The sequence below is a fragment of the Rhamphochromis sp. 'chilingali' genome, assembly GCF_963969265.1.
Source record: "Rhamphochromis sp. 'chilingali' genome assembly, chromosome: 20".
NCBI lineage: Eukaryota > Metazoa > Chordata > Actinopteri > Cichliformes > Cichlidae > Rhamphochromis > Rhamphochromis sp. 'chilingali'.
This window is the reverse complement of record NC_137947.1, coordinates 812,501-833,856: the sequence shown is the minus strand read 5'-3', so window position 1 is coordinate 833,856 and position 21,356 is coordinate 812,501. Positions and strand designations below refer to the sequence as shown.

General features: G+C 42.4%; 2 protein-coding genes across 4 annotated transcripts in view; one reads left to right on the top strand and one right to left on the bottom strand.

Moving 5' to 3' along the window:
* Positions 1 to 21,356, top strand: part of vps8 (VPS8 subunit of CORVET complex) — a 76,884-nt gene that overhangs the window by 25,351 nt on the left and 30,177 nt on the right. For both annotated transcript variants that reach the window (XM_080869220.1, XM_080869219.1), the window contains exons 7-20: positions 6,463 to 6,587; positions 9,974 to 10,060; positions 10,268 to 10,335; positions 10,811 to 10,964; positions 11,055 to 11,114; positions 11,802 to 11,909; positions 12,111 to 12,191; positions 13,396 to 13,566; positions 14,935 to 15,009; positions 17,866 to 17,901; positions 18,016 to 18,106; positions 18,727 to 18,773; positions 18,857 to 18,946; positions 20,138 to 20,184. In XM_080869220.1, the coding sequence (XP_080725346.1) occupies positions 6,463 to 6,587; positions 9,974 to 10,060; positions 10,268 to 10,335; positions 10,811 to 10,964; positions 11,055 to 11,114; positions 11,802 to 11,909; positions 12,111 to 12,191; positions 13,396 to 13,566; positions 14,935 to 15,009; positions 17,866 to 17,901; positions 18,016 to 18,106; positions 18,727 to 18,773; positions 18,857 to 18,946; positions 20,138 to 20,184 (1,240 nt within the window). The remainder of the gene's footprint in view (positions 1 to 6,462; positions 6,588 to 9,973; positions 10,061 to 10,267; positions 10,336 to 10,810; positions 10,965 to 11,054; positions 11,115 to 11,801; positions 11,910 to 12,110; positions 12,192 to 13,395; positions 13,567 to 14,934; positions 15,010 to 17,865; positions 17,902 to 18,015; positions 18,107 to 18,726; positions 18,774 to 18,856; positions 18,947 to 20,137; positions 20,185 to 21,356) is intronic.
* On the bottom strand, positions 1,702 to 6,456 carry LOC308388473 (DELTA-sagatoxin-Srs1a-like). Of its 2 annotated transcripts, XM_080869225.1 has the most exons (3): positions 5,484 to 6,456; positions 4,705 to 4,798; positions 1,702 to 2,375 (listed from the first exon to the last, which is right to left on the bottom strand). In XM_080869225.1, exons 2-3 carry the CDS (start codon positions 4,770 to 4,772, stop codon positions 1,949 to 1,951), a joined length of 495 nt encoding a protein of 164 aa, XP_080725351.1. In that variant the 5' UTR covers positions 4,773 to 4,798; positions 5,484 to 6,456; the 3' UTR covers positions 1,702 to 1,948. The 2 variants fall into 2 exon arrangements, with proteins under 2 accessions (XP_080725351.1, XP_080725350.1); XM_080869224.1 differs by having other exon boundaries at positions 4,705 to 6,456.

The window sequence follows — 21,356 nt, the reverse complement described above, 5'->3', positions numbered from 1 at the left end:
TATGTGCATGAGATATACATGAGATATATACATGAGAATAAGAATTAAGAGTGCTACGTAGAAAGATATATACATGAGTGCAGGTGGTGATCAGTGCCAAACATGGAATGATGCAGTGACACAGCGTAGGGTCATGTGTTAGTGGCGGGTACAGTCATACGGTTATTGTTCATGTGTCCAACAGCAGAGGGGAAGAAACTGTTCTTATGGCGAGAGGTTCTGGTGCGAATGGACCGGAGCCTCCTGCCTGAGGGGAGCAGGTCAAACAGACTGTGTCCAGGGTGAGAAGGGTCAGCTGAGATCCGAGCTGCACGCCGCAATGTCCTGGAGGTGTACAGGTCCTGCAAAGATGGGAGTCTGCAGCCACCTTCTCAGCAGAAACGTGGTCGCCTTTAGCTGAGCTTCTGAGACATTATGAAGGGAATAATTTAGAAAATGATACTTGGCGTTGACTTGTTCTTTATTTTATTTGCTATTTTTATTTTCTTTCTCGTCTTGTTTTGTTTGTTTTATGTGTGCTGTGCCTTTCTTTTCTTTTAATTTTTTTTATTTATACTTGTAGTAGAAGTGCTGAGTCTACAAGTCTTATTTACTCAATAACACACAAAGGTAAAGATGTAAAGGAAAGCAAATACAGAAAACACATAAAAGATAGAACATACATATGTGGCACCGGTGAGCAAAAACCAGATCTGACAAATACAAATGAAGTAAATTAGACACAATTGTGCAAAATTGATAAGAGAAACGGTGAAAAAAAGGAAAATAGTTCTTAAGGATAACTATTCATTTATCACTGTATCGCTCTTACGTATTTCATTCATTGTGCCCTTGGGCTCAGCAGCAGGACAAAGGTCCAATACACAGCAGCCAGTCCACCTCTGAGTGGGTAAAGCAAACCAACATGAAGACTTTGGGTTGGCCCAGACAAAGTCCTGACCTGAACCCGATTGAGATGCTGCGGCATGACCTTAAAGGCGGTTCATGCTTGAAAACCCACCGAATGTGGCTGTAGTAAAACAGTTTGCAGAGATGAGTGGGCCAAAAAGTGCTGTAAAAGACTCACTGCCAGTCATCACAAAGGCTCGATTACAGTCGTTGCTGTTAAAGGTGACCCAATCAGTTATTAGGTTCAGGGGCAATCAGTGCTTCACACAGGTATGTTTGGGTTTTTCTCCTTAATAAGAAAAACACCTTCATTTAGAATCTGCGTTTTGTGTTTACTTGTGTTATCTTTGTCTAATATTCAAATTTGTTTGATCTGAAACAGTTAAGTGTAACGAACATACAAAAACACAGGGAATCAGGAAGGAGGCAACACTTTGTCAGTGTCCTCTGTGCTGCTGCCGTCCTGGCACGCACCAAACATTTTTGTTCATTTCTGCTGAATCATCTCAGGATGCTACAGCGCCCTTTGACATTCTCACCCTGGAGAACAGTTTGGGTGTTTTTAAATGTTCAAAACAGCCTGGCGTTTCAGTTGACTCCAAGTTGACTCTTTAGCACTGAAAGTGTTCAGAATAGCTCGAGGTCCTTCCATCACCATTAGTGGTCCTAGTGTCGGTTTGAAAGGGAATTTGATCTTGTGTATATTTGAGGCCCACCGTTCGACAGAATGGACCTAAAGACTGAGATAATAAACAGAGAAATACTTCTGCAGAATCCGGAGGTGATGTTGAACAGAAGAGGGACAAATTTAAATCAGGTAAAGGTTTAGATTTATTGTTACGTTATACACTGGTTACAAAGAAAACCTGTTTTTGATACATACAAATCTTTCATGAATCAGTCTAGAGAAAGCACTCTTGAGTATACAACGGCATGCACTCGTTTACACTGAAATCAGCACTTTAGCAAGTGACCAGTTTTACCAGTTGATTGACCCTTGCAGATACGTAGTGGGATGCCAGTGATTGTTTTACTTGTGTAACATCTTGCGTCTGTTGTGTTAGTACATCCCTGTGTCATTGACATCCACCCTCAGGACTGCTTCACCTGAATCAGACATGGAGGCACTGACAATAACGTAGTCACCTTCATAAGAAATGCAGGACCCGTCAGCCTTGGCTCTTACGAAACTATTTTCACTCCCATTATACATGATGTCATAAAGATTATAGTCACAGTCGGTTCCTTTGTCAAAGATCCCCACGGCAAACCAGTTGGAGTAGAGGCTTCGATCATACGGCACGGAGAACATGACAGCCATGATGTGGCTATAGTCGTTCATGTCAGGGTTGACAAGGTCATAGGTGAAGACTCCAACTGCTCCAGTTGCACTGCCAGTGACTTTGTTGAACAGTGCACTGGCTTCAGAGCAGGGACCTACCATGGGTGGCAAAGGGACCTCGCATTTGCCACTCTCACTGAAAGTCCTAAGCATGGAGACACAGTGTGTTAGATGGGTCTAACAGAAACACTTTGACCAGTTCTTCTGGTTATACTTTCCAATAAGTAAACACTGTTTGTCTAAACTATGTAACAATAATGCAGTCAATAGGACACATTGCATGCACAACAGTATTGTAAGAGCTGAACAACCCAACAGGGCTGTGACGCTTTTGGTTTCTCATTCGCATTATTGAAGTTACACAACAAAAGTAACAATAAACTTATACCCACATACGTGCTCCAACCCTTATCCTTATAGGGCGAATGTATGGAGGAGTTTCATTTTAATAAATTGAATAAAAGTGCAAAACAGGAAGCAGCAGGGCTAAAGATGAGAGATCAGCTTTGTTACACACACACATACTCTTGGACTGCTTGGTTGGGGTTAGCATACGTTCTGCTTAAACGTCACTGTGGGATTTCTTCTTCCTAGCTTTGCGTTAGTGATTCTGCCCATAATGATTGTGTAGGTGTGCTGTCTTTGCTGTGCTTGTAGAGGATTGATGGTGTTTTTGCTGCAGTGGATTCATGTTTTTGGACTATCTAGAGCACATGTGTCAGACTCACATACAGCCCATTTTGATCAGTAATGGGTGAGACGCTCCTTTCTGTCAGTGTAAAGAAATTTCATATTTAACTGTTTTTCTGCATGTTTTTGTAGAAAAGTAAACATGTTCTGCATGTTTATGGCATACGTGCTGTCACATAATGGTCTTTGCATGTGAATGCCTGCATGGTGTGCCCATTAAAATAGTCCCAGCCCTGCCCACATGGATTCTCAGTAGGGCTGATGATTTGATTTCCACATACCGACAGGCCGTTAATAACTGACCAATGAAATGATCTCACGGGCCGGATGTTTGACACCTTTGCACAATAGTGTGCTGTTTACCATCATCAGGAGTAATGTGCATTTAATCCACCTCAAAAGTGACACATTGAGCTGCTGTTTTTCACCTCCCACATGAAGCTACAGGCAAGCTACACAAGTGTCCATAAAAATGTGCTGGATCATTATTTTCTATCCACCCTTATGCAGATCATTGAAGAACTTCTGATGCAAGTAATGGATTCATTCATTTTAGGATTTTACTTTGGTAAGAATTTGCAAAACAAACACTTTTCCTCTTTCCATTTGCTCAGATGTGCACTGGCTGTGTTGGATTTTGCAAAGTTTGCCACAGTTTTATTATATTTGTGCTTGTAAATAAGTTTTCAACAATGATAAACCCAAAGGTTTAAAAAGATTATAACCAACTATAATTATTGACGTGGTCATCCATCATGGTTGGGCTGGAGCTTATTCAGGCTTTCATAAGACAAGAGACAGAGTACACCCTGAACAGGACATGTCCCCAACCTATCTCATGCTAACATAAAGAGACAGAGAACCATTAGCACCTACAGCCACTTTAGAGTCACCAGTTAACTTCATTTGCACGGTTTTGGACTGTGGGAGGAAGCCAGAAAACCCATGCAGACTGCACACAGAATGGCCCCAGAAAGCTGATGGATTCAAACCCAGGACCTTTCCGATGTTAGGCAATGTCGCTAACCACCACACCACTGTGCTTTAGGTGTGTGGGTTTCATTCTGCAGCCGTCTTATACATCGTGGCTTGGGTCACATCATCATCTTGACTACTTTTTCTTGGCTCGACAGCACATGAACTCAAAGAACCGTCTCATGGTTCACCATGAGGGCTGACAGGATTTCTGCATGCTAATGGATAACTAGCAGTTGCATCTTTACTGTAACGATATGGCAGAAATGACCAACAGCGTCTTTTTTGTTCTGGAGCAGCACATCTGGAGAATTCATGTCTAAATAAAGGCGACAACTTCTCTGCTGCATCCTCAACAGCATGACTGTGTTCCTCACATGGCGTGCTGAAACCAACAGCCAATGAGGTCGTCCCTGCACCAGTGACCATCGCAGCCAGTTTGTAAAACTCATGACCGACAGCCTTCTGGTTCTTTCTCTCAATATTTGCAAATTCCCCTAAAACTCAAACATTACATAGAGAACTGGACCATAATGACATCATTGATTTGCTGTCATATTGTTTTATATTGCCATTTCCTGTGTTGTAAAGCACTTTGATTTTTTTTACCTGTGAAAAGCGCTATCTAAATAAATTTTACTTACTTACTAAATTGAGAACATCACAAGTGTCTGCAGTATTGCCATGTGCATACTGAGTAGATTTGAGCATTTTAGACTGTTTGTATTGGCAGCAAAAGATGATTTATGTTGCATTAAACCCATTCTTGAAACTTGCATCAGATGGAAAGTACAGAAGTAACACCGCACCTTGGATTGGCCAGAGTGTAGTAGCCGGAGTTGTTGTTAATCTCAACAGAACAGCTGCGATGAGGCATCGTGTTGATGTGATGGCAGGAGGAGGCTGTGAATCAGAACATAGCCTTTCACTTATATCACCATTTTTAAAGGGAAGACACAGTCGTCAAACGTAGTGAGCTGTGTTTTGCTTAATGATGTGGTGACAGTGGCTAGAATTACACGAGTGAGGCCTGGAAATAGAAAATGCAGACCTGTTTTCTGTGAAATCACAAGTTATCATCTGAATTCACAATGACAGTTGACTAAGTGGGCCAATGGTGGAACAAGAATTAAGAGAGATGAATTGATGACGTTTAATATGAAAGTCTTGATAATATAAGACAGTCTTGCTGGGCTGGGGCCCAGTAGACATGTTGATGGATTAAGTAATTATTCAAATGTATCTTTTATATGTAGCTGTCATTGTTAGTTTACATTTACTTAGCACCTTTAATTTGTATTACATAAAGCATGCTTATATTAATGTATGCATGTTTTATTTTAGCAACCTAAGTTCCAAATAAGGATCTAACCAGTCAGACGGTCGACTCAAACTTTGACTGTGCCAAATATCCAGACTATAAAATGACACTCAGATGAAGTAGTTGGCAAAATAAGACTAATCAATGAATAAATGTGGTGCAGAAAATCTGGTATTGAAAGCCAGATATTACCTGGAAATGAAGCCACAAACAGCATCATTAGCTCACATCAGTAAAGGTAAGTTTGAACCATAGTGGAACACTTACCTTTGTATCACTGAAAAATACAAAAACAGTTTGAGCAAACGGATTGTTAGTCCGGGTATGAACGAGTCCCACTGTGCATTAGCTGTTATCACACCAGGTTATATTGACTCAGGTAATCACAACGTACCACCTGACTCCTTATCTCATGTTCAGAGCGTCCCACCCCTCTGTTTCTCTGCCGTATCTAACAGTGGTTAGACGGATCCATGCCTTTGGTGGAACCTTTAAGGTGGTTATCGAATGTTTGTACAAGGTGGGACTTCAGGATGGTACTGCTTTACAGCGTGTGTTACGCACACTGCCGCACATAAACACCACTGAGCTTTTAAGCTGGTTTGATTTCCCTAAAAGAGATGAAGTCATGCATTTCTGTCTTTATTTCGTCTTAGCATCATTGCTTTGGTTCTACTTTATAAAATGTTGCAGAAGTCCCTTTTAAACATGACAGATGTGTAACTTCAGTAACAGCATTCTGCCAGGCAAACTTCACTGTTATTTCAGAGACACACAACACTTGCTAATAAGCGAATTTACAAACACACACGCAGGAACAGAGGCTTCAGGGATGATGTTCTAACTGTGATGTGGTTTAACTGGAATTTGCTCAGTATTTAACTTGCAGCAGGGCTGATCAGTGTCTCTCTGTGTTGCTGACATTATGATGCCTGAGCAGGAAAAGGTATGACCACGTCTGTCAGATCCTCCTGAATGTTGTTCGTCTGGTGTTCAGCCTGAAACATCACTCTTTGTGTGCATTTTGGTTTGGCATGTTATTTGGTTTCATTTGTTTATTTTTATTTACAGTACTTTGATTACTTTTATGGCTCTTCATTTAGTGTCAGTTTTGTTTTTATGTTTAAATTATGTGCTTTTTAATTCTGGTATTGCACTCGTAAAACTGAGGACTGGGACAACTTTCAGTGTGTCTTTTGCCTGTTTTTCTCCTGCTCTGTCAGCTAAACGGCCTCTTCCTCTCCAGATACCAACCAGGCCTTGCGGCTCTGTCTGGGTACCAAGACGACTGGAGCAGAGTTTGGCGCCGTCTCTGCCCTGAGCATCAACCATGACTGCTCACGACTTCTCTGCGGGTTTGCCAAAGGACAGGTACTAGGACAAGATAAATAGACTTTATTTGCCACTAATTTACAGTTTATTTTGTTAAAGCTGCCAAATAGTAATGATGATATAATAACAGTTAAATCATAGGGCCCTTTCACCTCAGTGCATGTCGTGACTTGACACTGTGGAGGTGTTTGCTGTAGTCGGGTGGATGATTTCTAACTGTTGTTACTACCCGTGGCCAGTGGGTGGTGTATGAGGTCACTCACTAATGATGTGTTCCTGTATGTGATATTAACACTGAACATTTCATATAGAAACAGATGATTTTATCAGTTGTAAGGTTTAGGATGTTTTTAACAATTTAATGTCCTGTAGTGAATAATCCAAATTTGACATCACAGACGTGTCCTTCAGTTAAAAAAAACAAACTCACATGCTTCGCAATTTAGCATCGCCAGGGTCATTAGGTTGAACTCACCAATGCTCATGGTGGTCAGATGAAATCTCTGGGAGAAATTTGATTAACTACAACAAAACTGCTGCCAAAATAATTCAAAACAGCTGCCCTCCTTTTTGGTTTAGGACAGACTTTAAGAGTCTTTTTTATTGTTTTTAAAAACATTACCTTAAGCTGCCAAATTTGAACGATGGCTGGATAAGTACATATATAGAGAGATGCATAGACAGATATAAATAGACTTTATGAATCCCACCGTGGGGACTATAGCAGCACAACAGTGAGGAAGAAAAATTGAATTTGGGCAAAAAAAGATTTCCAAGAGTAACTAGAACTCGATATTTTTTATGTGCACATGAAGTGCAGTGGGAGTGATGATGTACATATATTTCAGCAGTTATCTGTATTTTACAGTGTGACTGCTGTTGGGATGAAGGGATGACCTTCCCACCAGGGGAGTTGTCACCTGTACAAAGGTGTTAGAAGGTAAAAGACTGCAGGAGCGTCACTGAAAAAGTCCCGCACACCTCAGCCTGCCCAGCAGAGCTTCAGTTCAATTTTATTTATACACAACAACAGTGGCCTCAAGGCGCTTCACAGTAGACCCTACAATAACACATACAGAGAAAAACCCAACAATCATGTGACCCCCTGTGAGCAAGCACTTTGGCCACAGTGGGAAGGAAAAACTCCCTTTTAACAGGAAGAAACCCCCGGCTCAGGGGGGCGGGGCCATCTGCTGCGACTGGTTGGAGTGAGAGAAGGAAGACAGGAGCTGACGTTGTCCTTTCTCGTACAGATCTGGAGTGTTTTCTGACCAGTCCGGTTTATTGTGAAGGTGAACATCCAGGAATTTGTACTTGTCCACGACATCAGTGCCAAAACCGTGCATGTTCACTGTGATGGGAGTTCTCACTAGTGTGGATGTGTAGGTGGTTGAGTTCACATCAGATGATAAAGTGAGTGATGTCCTTCCTGTACGCCAGGTTGTTCCACTCACATACACATGCAACAGTGTGTGTGTCCCCACTGTCAGTGTATCTGAAGTCTGATTTGTAGAGTAGGACGCTGCCCAGGAAGGTCATATGAGTTAATGCTAACAGCTAACAGCTCATTAACACTAATGTCTTGTTCACAAACATCTGGTTCACATGCAGATAGACGTATATATGGAGCTAGCTGCTACCACAGTCTGTAGCAAACTCATTAACACAGTGAAAGCCTTCACTTAAGAATCCTGATCTAGGAACAACAGCTTCCTGTTTCATGGTGAGTTACAGCATTTTCATGCTTCATGGGGAAACACTGAAATTCACCATGCTGACAGGATGATGCCAAAGATGAAAACTCACACTTTTCTAAATGAAGTACCATTACCTCCTGACGCTTTTCTGACCAAAGGTTAGATGGCTGGTCAGCCAGCGTGTGGGTGATGATGACTAACCCAACAGTGTGTCGGTGCTGGTGATCTTTTGAACTTTATAATCCCAATAAAATGTTAAAATAAGTGAACAGATGATGAATAATTAGAATCCGTGCGCTTCGTCCTGATCGTGGCAAATTCACAAGACAAAATAATCCGATTCAAATTAAAAACGTGCTCCTTTGTGATTATAACATATGAAAATTGTAAAATATTGATGACCTCAAATTACAGAAAGAAAAGTCTAGAAAACGCCTGAAGAACAGTCACAGGTGTCACAGCTGGTTTAACGTTTTCTTTAGTGTGTGGGGGGACGCTGACGTGCACACTTTAAAACATTTTCAGCTAATAGGATCAGTTCACTGCACTGCTGTCTTTAGCAGTAGTTTTACGGCATATTTTGCAAATTACTGCATTCTGTTCGACATCCTCCTTGGGAAATCCAAACACACTGTTTGTGAAGTTATAGTTGATTATGATGGATGCCCCTCCCTCCACAACAAAGAGGGTGTCTTCTCCCGAATCCAAACTGGGAGCTGTTCCCACTGGGAGGAGACTGGAAACTGAAGGCTCTACCTCCTGTTTAAATATTCTAGGAACCACAAGTAAACCAGCAGTCTGAGCGCAAAGTGCTGGACTGGGGTGATACGGTCCCATAAGGTCTGTATGGGTCCTGATTACAGTAGTCCAAACTAGACGTAATAACTGCATGAACTAGTATCGGGTTAGACACCACGTTTTTTAACATTTTATTTGAATTTAAAATAACACCAATACAAGGATCAAAGGAACAAGAATCCCTGTTTTGGACAGGTTATATTTGTTAGTGTGGTTCATGTGTATTTGTAATTGTTTATTACTTGTTGTCTTTTAATGTGCAGGTTGGATACCATAATTGGCAGAATCAAAATACACTGATGCAGAAATGGGGAAATATGATACAAAAATATTGTAACACAAAGAAAAGACGTCACTAACATTACTGCTTTGCAAATGTTGAGTGGCTTGTCAAGCAGTTAATAGTGAAGTAACACAGCCTACCAATATCTGCTTCCACCAGCCATACCAGCGCTATGTGGCCCTGTGTTGGGCTACAGACACATTTCATTAAACCTTCTGTTAATGCATTTTCCTAAATAAATCTTTACTTTGCAAAGATTTGCACATTTTAACTATACGGATTATTTAGGACTGTAGCAGGCGCTCATAATGTGAGGTTGATCACATGTCATCCTCTGTGTGAGTGAAACTTGCACACTGTTTTGTCAGGATAAGGTCCGTTCTACTATTAATCGAATGCATTTTCGTGTGTTAGCCTAGTTTTTTCAGAACGATCATTAAATGATTGATTTGTTCATCTTTGTTTCATTTCCAGCCTTTTAAATCATTGCTTCATTCTCCATTTCAGAAACACATTAAGGTCGTAGCAAAAATAAAATTAGCACCAGCGTTGCTGATATGACAGGAATGCACTGCAGAATGTGTTCACAGCTTTCACTTGAGCTCATGACCACCTTCCTCGTGTCGTCTCTCCGTCTGCACGATCAGATTACAATGTGGGATCTAGCCAATGGGAAGCTTCTGAGGACCATCACTGATGCCCACCCTCCTGGGACAGCCATTCTGCATGTGAAGGTCCATGCACACACACACACTTGCAAAGTCAGCTTTGTTTTGTTGTTGTCACCAAACGTCACCCCTCCACTACTATTACTAAGGAAACATTTGTAACAAAGGTTGTATTTTTCTACCTGCGGCTCAGAGATGTCAAATGTTTCCTCCCTGATGATTTCTGTCTAACTTCTGTCCTGAGTTCTTCTTTTGCCTTTCTTGTTATTGCAGTTCACAGATGACCCAACTATTGCCGTGTGCAATGACAGTGGAGGATCTGTTTTTGAGCTGGCTTTCAGGTGAACGACTCGGCTTTAAATGTTACAGAAATGTTATTTTCAACCATCAGGTTTTATGTTCCTGAGCAGTTTTTACCCCTCAGCACTGAAAAGCTGACGGAGTATTGTTGGCATAGCTGGAAATGAGGATTTTCTAATTGATAGCATAGGTGCATCTACTAAAGATCTCAGATGAGTTAGTAACTTTAACCTCGAGGTCAGAGGTCAAGTTTTTCAAAGATCTTGTGATAACTGAAGAAGGAGGTGACCTCGCATTTTCACACTTATACCACACGTACATCTATGAGCAGGCTGAGGGGAGGATGCTTTTTGTAACCGAGGTGCTGAAAGAACTTTTTGGTCTTCTACCTCTTAAATGAACACATGTAATCCCACCAGCAACAAGTGTTGCCGTTTTAACTCGACTCTGATTCGGTGATTTTTTTATGTTCATCTTTCTCATTGGTTCCCCTGCTTTCCCCTCGTTTGTTCTCAGGAGGGTGATGGGGATGCGGTCATGTGACTCTCGATGTCTCTTCAGTGGTTCTAAAGGGGAGGTGTGCTGTATCGAACCTTTGCGTTCTCCTCCGGACTTCAGAGACCATCCCATCACGCACTACTCTCTGCTCGCTATGGCATCTCTCACTAAGGTGTGCAGATGCCAAAGGTCGTCCGCAGGTCATAATCGTGTTCTCATTCGTGCAGCATCAGGTTCTGATGGTTTTGTCTTTTCACCCCAGATTCTAGTCATTGGATTAAAGCCCTCCCTGAAAGTCTGGATGACATTTCCTTACAATAAGGTATGAAGTGCGGTTTGCATGTATGAGTCAGATCCACTGACGTGATGAGGCATCGTGTCAGATGTGATGGCACTACTTTGTTGTGCTGTATTCATTTACCATGAACTGTAATCAAGAGGCAGAGCAGAGCTATCGAGTCCTTGTTTACCAGGCAGGCACAAAGAGAACTGCCCAGAGGTCCTGAAAGACTCGTTCCAGCTCGAATCGCCTTCTGCTCGAGCGTGTGTCTCTCTGACAGTCAGCACGTAGGAGACGTTAAAATCAACAGCTTTGATGCTTTGAACGGCTCAGTTTCACACTCAGCATCATCATTCATTTCTTAACTTGCCAACATGTCCGAAGTGACTCAGCTGCTGTTTTTAGCATTTTTTTGCTTTGCAACTAGAAAGTTGGATTTCTATCTGGTGGTGTTACCAGCCACTGGTCCCTGTTCAAAATATGTGTCTTTCCCAGTACAGTGGATGTGCTTCTACATGCTCCTCTCCTTTTTGTTCCTTCTTAGTTAAAGAAGTTAAAGGTTGGATCTTATTTCAAAAACGTGTCTACGTTTTATTTAGTATCACGTCACAGTTAACCGGGACAGGGCAGAGTTTTCTCCCCAACAACGTGGTGATGGGAACGTGGCACACCCTCAGAGGCGCTCCGTGAGATTTGTTTCCGATGTCGTGTTATGTTCTCCTTTGTTAGTCGGATCCATCCAGCGTTCCTCAGCTGGCCTGGCAGTTTGTTGCTGTCCAGAAGATGGTCAATCCAGTCCTGGCTTTTTGCAAAGGAGATACCGTCCACTTCCTCTTGGTAAGTGCTGAACTGTGATATATCAAAGCTTTCAGTAGATGTAAATCATTACTATGTTAAAGCTACGAGGATACAAGCTGACACTAAATAATGTTGGACTGAATGTTTCCCAGACGTCTGATTTCTGAAGCGCGCAAACACTTCCGTCAAAGAGCAGTTATCCCGGGATCATGTTTCTCTCCTCCACCACTGTTTGTTCAGGTAAAGAAAGAGGAATCGGGGACGATCCACGTCATCAAACAGAGACAATTCCAGCTCAGCTGTGACATCATCAGCCTAAGTGTAAGTACCCCGAGAAGATGCTCAACAGTGGCACATACTCATTCATGCACAGGTCAGCAGAGGAGTGCTGGATGTATTTAGGAGTTTAAACCTTTCAGGATGGTTTATTCTTGTAAAATACGATCACTCCTGATGACAGCGTTTCCTGGAGTGAACCTCTGGTTTATTAGAAAGTTCCATTCTGCTGTTTTCCTGGGACAAAGACTTTCTGGTGCAGATAATATAAAACGCTGAGCTGACATCACTGTTAGAGAAACTTCAGTCCCCGTCATCAAAAAGTCTTCAGTAGTGAAACAGGACAAACACCAGCGGGGCGGGGCTCAGTGCCAGAGTCCTGGGAGCCTGAGGATCCTCTGCAGGATCTTTGCTGTTCCTACGACTGCGCTTTTCTGCAAAGAGATCTCAGATGTTGTTCCTGGGATCTGCTGGAGCCACCTGCCCAGTTTGCAGGTCACTGGCCCAAGTGGCCCAATTACCACTGGGACCACTGCTGCATTCACCTCCACGTCTTCCAGAGCTCCTCTCTCAGCCCTCGGAGCTTCTTGAGCTTGTCCTGTTCCTTTTTCCTGATGTTGCTATCACTCGGTATCACGACTGTCGTCCACAAACTGCTACGTTTGGTTGGTCGGTCTGTGGCTGGTGGGATTCTGGGTGTCAGTGGTACGTACTGTGCAGGCCCTGTGCATCCACGATCCTTCCTCTTCTTCCTTCTCATGTTTCTGCTGCCTGCATAAAAAACTGTTTAAGTTTAAGATTAATCACAGCGTGTTTAGCCAATGTAAAAATGTACTTTGTTGTTTGGGCTAGTGAGTTAGAATATGAGTGCAGACTTGTTTATAGTTAAACATGTGTATTGTCTGATTATGGATTATTTTAATATGATTGAGGGAAAGCTGGATCTGTAGCCAATTCAAATGAGCTCTCAAATATCCAGCCAGGATTGTTCCAGAAACGTGCTGATGGCTGCCAGAGTAGTGTGGTTGAGGTGCAGGTGCGGTGGGACATTTATCGAAGTGACGTTACGATGGCGTTTGAATCTATTTGAACCTGTGTGTAAACTTCTTGTGTAGGTTAAGAAAAATGCCAAATACATTTTAACTTGTGCATCTCATTTTTAATGCTGTACAGTCGTTGCACCCGTCAGAGTCATGGGCATTTATATGACCCTCTGTCTGTTTCCTGCTGTACCTCTGTGTCTCTGCAGTGGATTAACAGCCGTACGCTGGTCCTGGTGGACAGCCACGAAAAGCTGCACGTGGTGGACCGGCCTAGCCAAGAGGTTTTGGAGACTCTGGACTTGGAGCAGGTGCAGCTGGTCTATAACAGCCGACATTTCAAATCATTGGCAACTGGAGGAAACGTCTCCCAGGCTCTGGTGAGGGTTTCGTTTGTAAGGCATGGTCAGCGTTTGAGGCTTTCATTTGAGATGTTGATAGTTCGTGTTTTTTGGGAATCTGAGATTCAAAACTCATGAAAATGTTAGTCAAAACCCTGCTACAGTTCTCTGTTAGTAATAATGCAGCAAAAACCCAACAAAAACAAAATTCAGCCTTTGAAGAAACCACAAAACAAGTCACTTTGTCCAGAGAATAAGTTACCGCATTTTCAAGATTCAGATGTGGAACCAGAAATTAACCGACCTTATCATTCATTTGGTATCCAGGTAACCAGATTTATAACAAGTTTCTGCAATATTTAACTGTCTTTTATTTTATTGATAATGACGACATGTTGTCATGGCAACTGCTGTGTGGCAGGCAGGATGAAGGACCCGAACGCAGGACTCAGAAACAGGAAGTTAAAGTTAAGGTGCAGCTTTATTGCTGGGAAAAACTCCACATTAGAAATAAACATTTACAAAAAACAAAACAAACCTCAAACGCAAAACTAGAAACTAAACTGGGAACTGGAACCTGAGAGTAGGAAACTGGAGCAACACAAACCAGGACAGCGAGCTAGGACACTCTCAGGAAGACGAAGGGAGAAAACGCAGCACGAAGACCGAAACAGGACCGAAGACAGCACAGCCTCTGAGGACCGAAATACAGGTAGGATCACGAGAGGATGGGAAACAGGAAGAAACGCAGCTCAGACAACTCGGACATGATGAGACGAAGGAAGGCACAACACTGATGTAGGACAGAGACTATCAAAATAAGACAGGAGATACGACACGTAGGCACAGACTCAGAGACACGAGCGAACACGACGACATAACGACATGGTGACAGAGGGAACATAGAGACGAGATTGACTGGAGACGTGGGACCAGGACAGGTGCAGAGAAAACACGGCACCGTCAAAATAAAACAGGAAGCACACGACAGAGACACGGACTTGACAGTGAACAGAGGGAACACGGAGCACAGGGACAGGAGTGACACGAGGTTCAGTGGCTTTCACTCGGCACCATGAGCACAGCAGTTATCAGTAAATGTAGCTCTACAGGTCAGCACAGGACGTTTGGATAGTTGCTCATTTAAACACAAAGACACTTCCTGATTTTAACATATCGAGTTCTGTTCATGCAAACATGCAAACAGATTTTGAACCTGAACCTAGAGCGTTGCATGAATCAGGTCCTGGTTACCTTCTCTATTAATTACACCTGCATATCTTCTAAATTCTTGTGATTCAGGATCTGGTCCCAGAATTCCTGAGAAAATAATAACAATGTGTTTGAAAGCATTGTCAGTGAGTTCACCACTGACCTTTTGGCTGTACATCTGTGTTTGTGTTTCAGGCTTTAGTTGGAGAAAAGGCTTGTTACCAATCAGTCTCGAGCTACGCAGGACAGATTGTGTATTTGGGCACCAAGGTACTGTTTTGTACTATTTACCTTTCTGTTCTATACATCTGTTATATCATCACCATGGATGAAAACTTTTGTTATTTATCAATGGAAGCATTTTAGCTCAGGCTCAGTGGTTTGGAGACAAAGTCAGGGAGCTGAAGCTGAAATGGTTTGGACATGTGCAGAGGAGGGACGGTGGATTTACTGGACGGAGCATGTTGAAGACGGAGCTGCAAGGCAGGTGGAAAAGAGGGAGATCACGGATGAGGCTCGTGGATATAGTGAAGAAGGACATGCAGTCGGTAGTGTGAAAGAGAAGCATGCCATGGGTAGGGTGAGATGGAGGCAGATCTGACAGAAATGGCAGGTTCAGAGAGCGCTGGCTCTCCTGACTGGGTCATGTTGTGTGCCACGAGTTCATCTCTGTGTTGTGTGATCAGAACAGTAATGTTACAAATGACAGTTATTTATTACAGTCACACAAAGTTAATAACTCCATCCCCGTCTCCAACGCGTGCAACATCTCAACACTGATGAGAATCAGTGGTGACAGAACATCATGTGCAAGTACTTGAACAGTTCATGAGTGTTTCTCAAAAACAAAGTTAACAAAGACTGAACGACCAAGTCAATCTGGTTCCTTCTTAGATGCGCTGCCCGCTCCGAAAACAAAAACATCTGTGACAGATGTTATAAAAAGGCGTTTGTGGTTGTAACCGGACTGCTGCTGTTAATGAGGATGTGAATACTGATAGAAGTGTGCAGGCTGGACTCTGCTGATTGCTCAGGTGTGACTTTGGCTCATTCTTCCATTCAAACAGTGTTCAAACCCTGAAGGTGCCTCTTCTGTGAATTGGCTTCAGTGTTGAGGAAATGCAGCATTAAGACAGTCTTCCCGCCTCATCTGTCAGACCTGATAAAGATAAATTTTGAACCTTTACTCAGCGATATGAGAATCTTGATCGCTGGTCTCAGATGTATTTTTGGGGAAGGTAAACGTAATCAAAATGGTATGTACACCTAAGTTCAACTATTTGTTGCAGGCTCTGCCAATTCATGTTCCTTTGAAATACACCAAACAGTTTGACCAGCTCTGTAAAGCATTTACATGGAGTAATAAAAAGCTTAATTGAATCTGAGAAAACGGCAGAAACCAGTGGACAGAGGAGGGTTAGGGATGCCTAATCTACTTTTATATTTTATGCTTTTTCTCTTCGGCATCTGGCACATTGCTTCTTACCCCCTGAGAAAGCGCCTCCTTGGTTTTCCATTGAAAGTACTGCTTGCTCGCCATTTACACCATTATATAGCTTATCAACTAATCTGCCCCCCCCACGTCCAATCACAGCCGGTATTTTCTCATTTGAAAGAAGTATGGAAAAGAATGTCCAAATTATTCAACTTTGACCCATATCTCAACCAGTCTGCTGGTATTGGGTGTAATCCCACCACCAGATCCCATAATTACCCTTCTTTTGGAAGCTCTGGTTCCAGAGAGGTGTAACAGTGCTGGGGGATCTATATGAAAACAGTATATTTAAATCATTTGGAAAACTTGCAGAAGAATTTGATTTACCTAGGCAGGGATTTTGGAAAGACCTGCAACGAAGCCATTTGATGACCAATACATTTGGTTTATCCGCAAAGTTCCCTTTAAATGGTAAATGGCCTGTATTTGTAAAGCGCTTTTACTAGTCCCCACTAGGGACCCCAAAGCGCTTTACACACCCAGTCATCCACCCATTCACACACACATTCACACACTGGTGGAGGCAGCTACAGTTGTAGCCACAGCTGCCCTGGGGCAGACTGACAGAAGCGAGGCTGCCATATCGCGCCATCGGCCCCTCTGGCCAACACCAGTAGGCGGCAGGTGAAGTGTGTCAGGACACAACGACCGGGGCTCGAACCGGCAACCTTCCGATTACAAGGCGAACAAAACGCTTTTATTAGCTTCTGATCCTAACACACTGTCCCTCAAAAGAACGTGGGAAATGGACTTAACGGCTTTACAGTGGAGGAATGGCATCCTCAGGAATCTGAAAAAAATGTCACGTGAACTCAAGATTGTTCCCATTTCAGATTTTAAATAGATTATACTGGACACCCTCACGGTTGCACAGGGTGGGTCGAGCGACTGATGATGCATGCTGGAAGCGCCAGCAGGGAAGTGGCACTCTTTTACATTTGCTTTGGGGGTGCGTCAAAGTCCAAGATCATTGGATTCATATTCACACCGTAGTAGAGAAGGTTGTAGGTCAAGGTCCCATTCATGAACAGTCTTTACGTATTAGGAGACCCTTCAGCTTTGAGTCACTTACCCACTCCTCTTGCTGGGTACAAACGGCGATTATGCTGGAGAGGAAGCTGTTGGTGAAAGAGTGGAGGCCTCATCGACTCTTTGGGACAAGTGGCAGCTTACGAAAGATTATAGACTGCTGAATAGACTGGACGACTATAACGACAAATGGGCTAACTACTTTTCATTAGTTAAGGTCGGACTAAATAGGAAAGCTGTAATTGGGTCTGTGTGAAACATTGGCATCATTGTGTATTTATGTTGTTTTGGATCTTTTTCTTTGGGTGGAAATATGCATCGATTCTCAATTTGTCCACTCTGTCTTCTGGCTTGTTTGTTTTTTTGTTTCTTTGTTTCTTTGTTGTTGTTTTAATATTAAAATCTAATAAAGTTTGAGTCATAACAGAAAAAGACAGTCATTGTCCTCGGTGGACTATGACTAGGACCTATCAGTTATGTATACATTGTATATTTTCGGGGTTTTGAGGTTTAATAATCAGAAGAGTTTCATATTTCAGAGAAGAGCACACACTGAGCGTGTCCCATTTGACTGTCTAATGTTATGTTGTCTCACCCCTCAGTCAGCTCACATTATGACTCTACGGAACTGGAGAGAGGTGGGTGTGACAGTTTGAGTATCTGTCCATTAGCAGCAACAATCACTGTTTAATTAGAATTGCGTAGGCCTGACCTTGACCTTTGCCCTTCCCTGTCTCTGCTTATATGTCCAGCGCATTGACTGCTTGATGAAGCAGGAACATTTTGTTGAAGCCCTCTCTTTGGCCTGGTCCTTTCACGAGGGAGCTGCTAAGGCTGTGGTTGGTGGGTATAATTCATTTCACTCCTCTGTCATCGATATCACAGCCACACATTACACTTGCCTGCGATATCTATACCGAGCGCTCCGATGCCCACTAGGACCACCGTCACCTTCACCCTCCACATCTTCTCCACCTCTTCTCTGAGTCCTTGGTGTTTCTCCAGCTTCTCGTGTACGATATGTGATTAACTAATTGGCATTCCAGAAATGTGCACAGCTGGTGCCCATTCTGCTTGGATGCCAGTAGGATCGTGTGATAATCCAGACTTTGGTCATATCCAGTGTGACCAGCCATCAGTTATGATATGTGTATCCTGGATTTCACTGCCATTTGTCTTGGGGCTATGAAGTTTTAATGCACGCTTTTGGCACTTTGGTCAAATCTGTTGACTCTCTTGAGCATGACCCTAATAAGCTGCCTGCAAAGAATAATTCCTGACCAACACCAGCACCAACAGTGGGGTCGTTTCCAGTTTATGACAAACAGTATCACTGCATGCTTGTAGCTAAATGTTACCATACTCATAACATTATACTGATACTGTTATATATACTATATTATACATACTATACTTATATATACTACTTATGACAGATCATTTGTGAACTGTGTGTTTTTAAGGCCTGTATGGAGATTCTCTGAAGAGGAAGGCAGTGGTCAGTGACAAGGTGAGAAAAGATAAACATTTTCTGTTGCATCAAATCTACTTTTACTTTGACATTTCAGCTTTCTAAACTCACCGTGTCCACAGATGATCGAGATCCTTTTCCAGTTTGCTGAGCATGCTTTGAAAAAGTGTCCAGAACAAGGCAAAATCCAAGTGATGGAGCAACATTTCCAGGTAAACTAAACTGCCGTAGAGAACACAAGTGTGTAGCCACAAAGTTAGTACAGTAGCATGGTACTGGCGTCCAACCGATCAGTCCACTTTGTATTAAACTGACGAGTCTTCTTATCTTATTATTCAGGATCTGAGTTCATCAAGCATATTGGCCTCAAGTTCTGTGTTTTGTAGAAAAAAAAGATTCCCTGGTTGCAGAGCATTATAATTAGAGCTAGGGACGTTCCAACGAACTTAGTTGACTCAAAGAAAAATGAGACAGACTAAGAAACACTCAGATATCAGCTTCAGTTCCAGAAGAGTTTAATGGACAAAGACAAATCCATTAATCCCACGCTTGCTAAATGTGCAGCACCTCGCATCGTACCAACATTATACTCTAAACAGAACTGATGTAAACTATAACACGAAAGCATGATACCACAAAGATGTGTAAAAAATAAATAAAGACTAAAAGTGTGCCGGTGCATTATGAATGATGCACATTGCTCAAAAATGAATGAAATAAAATCTTGTATCCAGGATGGCATTCTGACGGTGTTAAGAAAAAGATCAGGCCTAGACTAACAGATTGATGGTGCTTCTCAACAGTGATGCTCCATCTGGTGGCCGGTGGCTGTGCAACATTTTTAGGATACAGAAATTTACCCGTGTTGTTCGAAAAAAAGTGATTTCCAATTCAAATCAGTTCAGTTTTTTTATACAGCACCAAATCACAACAACAGTGGCCTCAAGGCTTGTAAAGTAGACCCTACAATAATACAGAGAAAGGCCCAACACTCATATGACCCCCGATCAGCAAGCACTTTGCCCACAGAAAAACTCCCTTTTAACAGGAAGAAATCTCCAGCAGAACCAGGCTCAGGGAGGGGCGGGGCCATCTGCTGTGATTGGTTGGGGTGAGAGAAGGAAGACGGGATGCTGTGCAAGAGAGACAGAGATTAATAACAGGTGTCAATGCAGAGAGGTCTGCACATAGAGAGCGGAGAGTTTTCCAGTGTTTCCATTCTCTCTGTCCTTGCTGGTATTCATAAAGCAGCCAACATGATTTACCTATGGGCTATGTGTATGTAGCTGAAAGAGTTAAGATGCTGATTGTTACTGTTTAATCAGCTCTGTTTTGTTGACATGAATGTTTAACATTTGAAGTAATTCTCTACCAACCCCACCCTCTCTTTGTGTTTCTCTCAGGATGTAGTTCCAGTCCTGGTGGATTACTGCCTGCTGCTACAGAGGGCGTACGTGAACACACACGTGAATCTAAATTGCCCATAGCTTAGCCCTGTCTGAGGTGTGACCTGATAGGATGAGGGAAGAGGATAGGTGGATGGATAACCTTTTAGGTCTGCTATTTTATCTTTGGGGCAGCGTTGGCTCAGGTCGTCTACCAATCGGAAAGTTGGTGAATCAGCTGACTGTGTGACCGTGAATTTCAGATAAACCCCTTAAGTATAGAAAAGAGTGCCTCTATGAATGTGTGTGATCAGATGAATGAGGCTCAGTTTGAAGAAAAAGGCTTAGTAGCCATCAGTCCCTTCATCTTTCAGTTGACAGTATAATCTTACTGAGTAATATTCAACAAAGTGGGTCATCAAAGCTTCTGACACTAAAATGAAGACAAAAGATCTTAAAACTTCTTGTGTAATTTTAATTAATTCAATGTTTTTAAATTTGCAGACAGCATTTGAAACACGCTTATAGATTACAATGAAAATATTTAAAAAAAAACTCCACCAGTGCACACCAGTGTTCCCTCTAATGTTTCACGTGTGTGAGCGAACACACAAACTCCCTGAGCGTCCCCTGGACCACTGTGAGCGACAGCAGACGTGTGCACTGTGGTCACGCCAGCATCCAAGTTACATGTTTATTAAAGTAATCAAATTACAGCATTTATGTTAGACTACTTTTAATTACCTGCTTCAGCCCACTTACAATGAGAATGTAAACAATCTTGTTCCTGACCTGCAGCATGTTAACACTGTTGGAAGGAAAATAACTTGAACTCCAATTTTGAAAACACAACTTTCTTTTCTTTATTTTTAAAAAGCTCTGACTGTATTGTGAGTCTGTGGTCTGGGAGAGAGTCTGTAACTCTGTCTGCAACATACAGTAAATAATGACCAATGTTGGGCAGTTAATTATATAGTTACTTCAAAAAAGTAAGTGTTTTGCAGCTATTCTTTTAAATGCAGCCAAGACGTTTTTAAACAAACACTATTTACAGAACAATCAGCTGTTCTGCATCAAATCTGATGCCACACAAATTATTTGTGGCGCTCCAAAAAATAATTTCTGTCCACTATGAGATGAAGGAGAACAGCAGCCTGATACCTGCAGGCCTGACAGCAGCAGATGTGTCACTGCTGTAACTCCTGTAACACTCAGCAGGCGCCTCATTGTTCTGACA

Excerpts from the sequence above, each read along its gene's own strand:
- LOC308388473 (XM_080869224.1), bottom strand. The coding sequence starts at position 4,772 with ATGCCTCATCGCAGCTGTTCTGTTGAGATTAACAACAACTCCGGCTAC. Across the intron at positions 2,376-4,704 it reads TACACTCTGGCCAATCCAAG|GACTTTCAGTGAGAGTGGCA; the intron begins GTGCGGTGTTAC and ends CTCCATGCTTAG.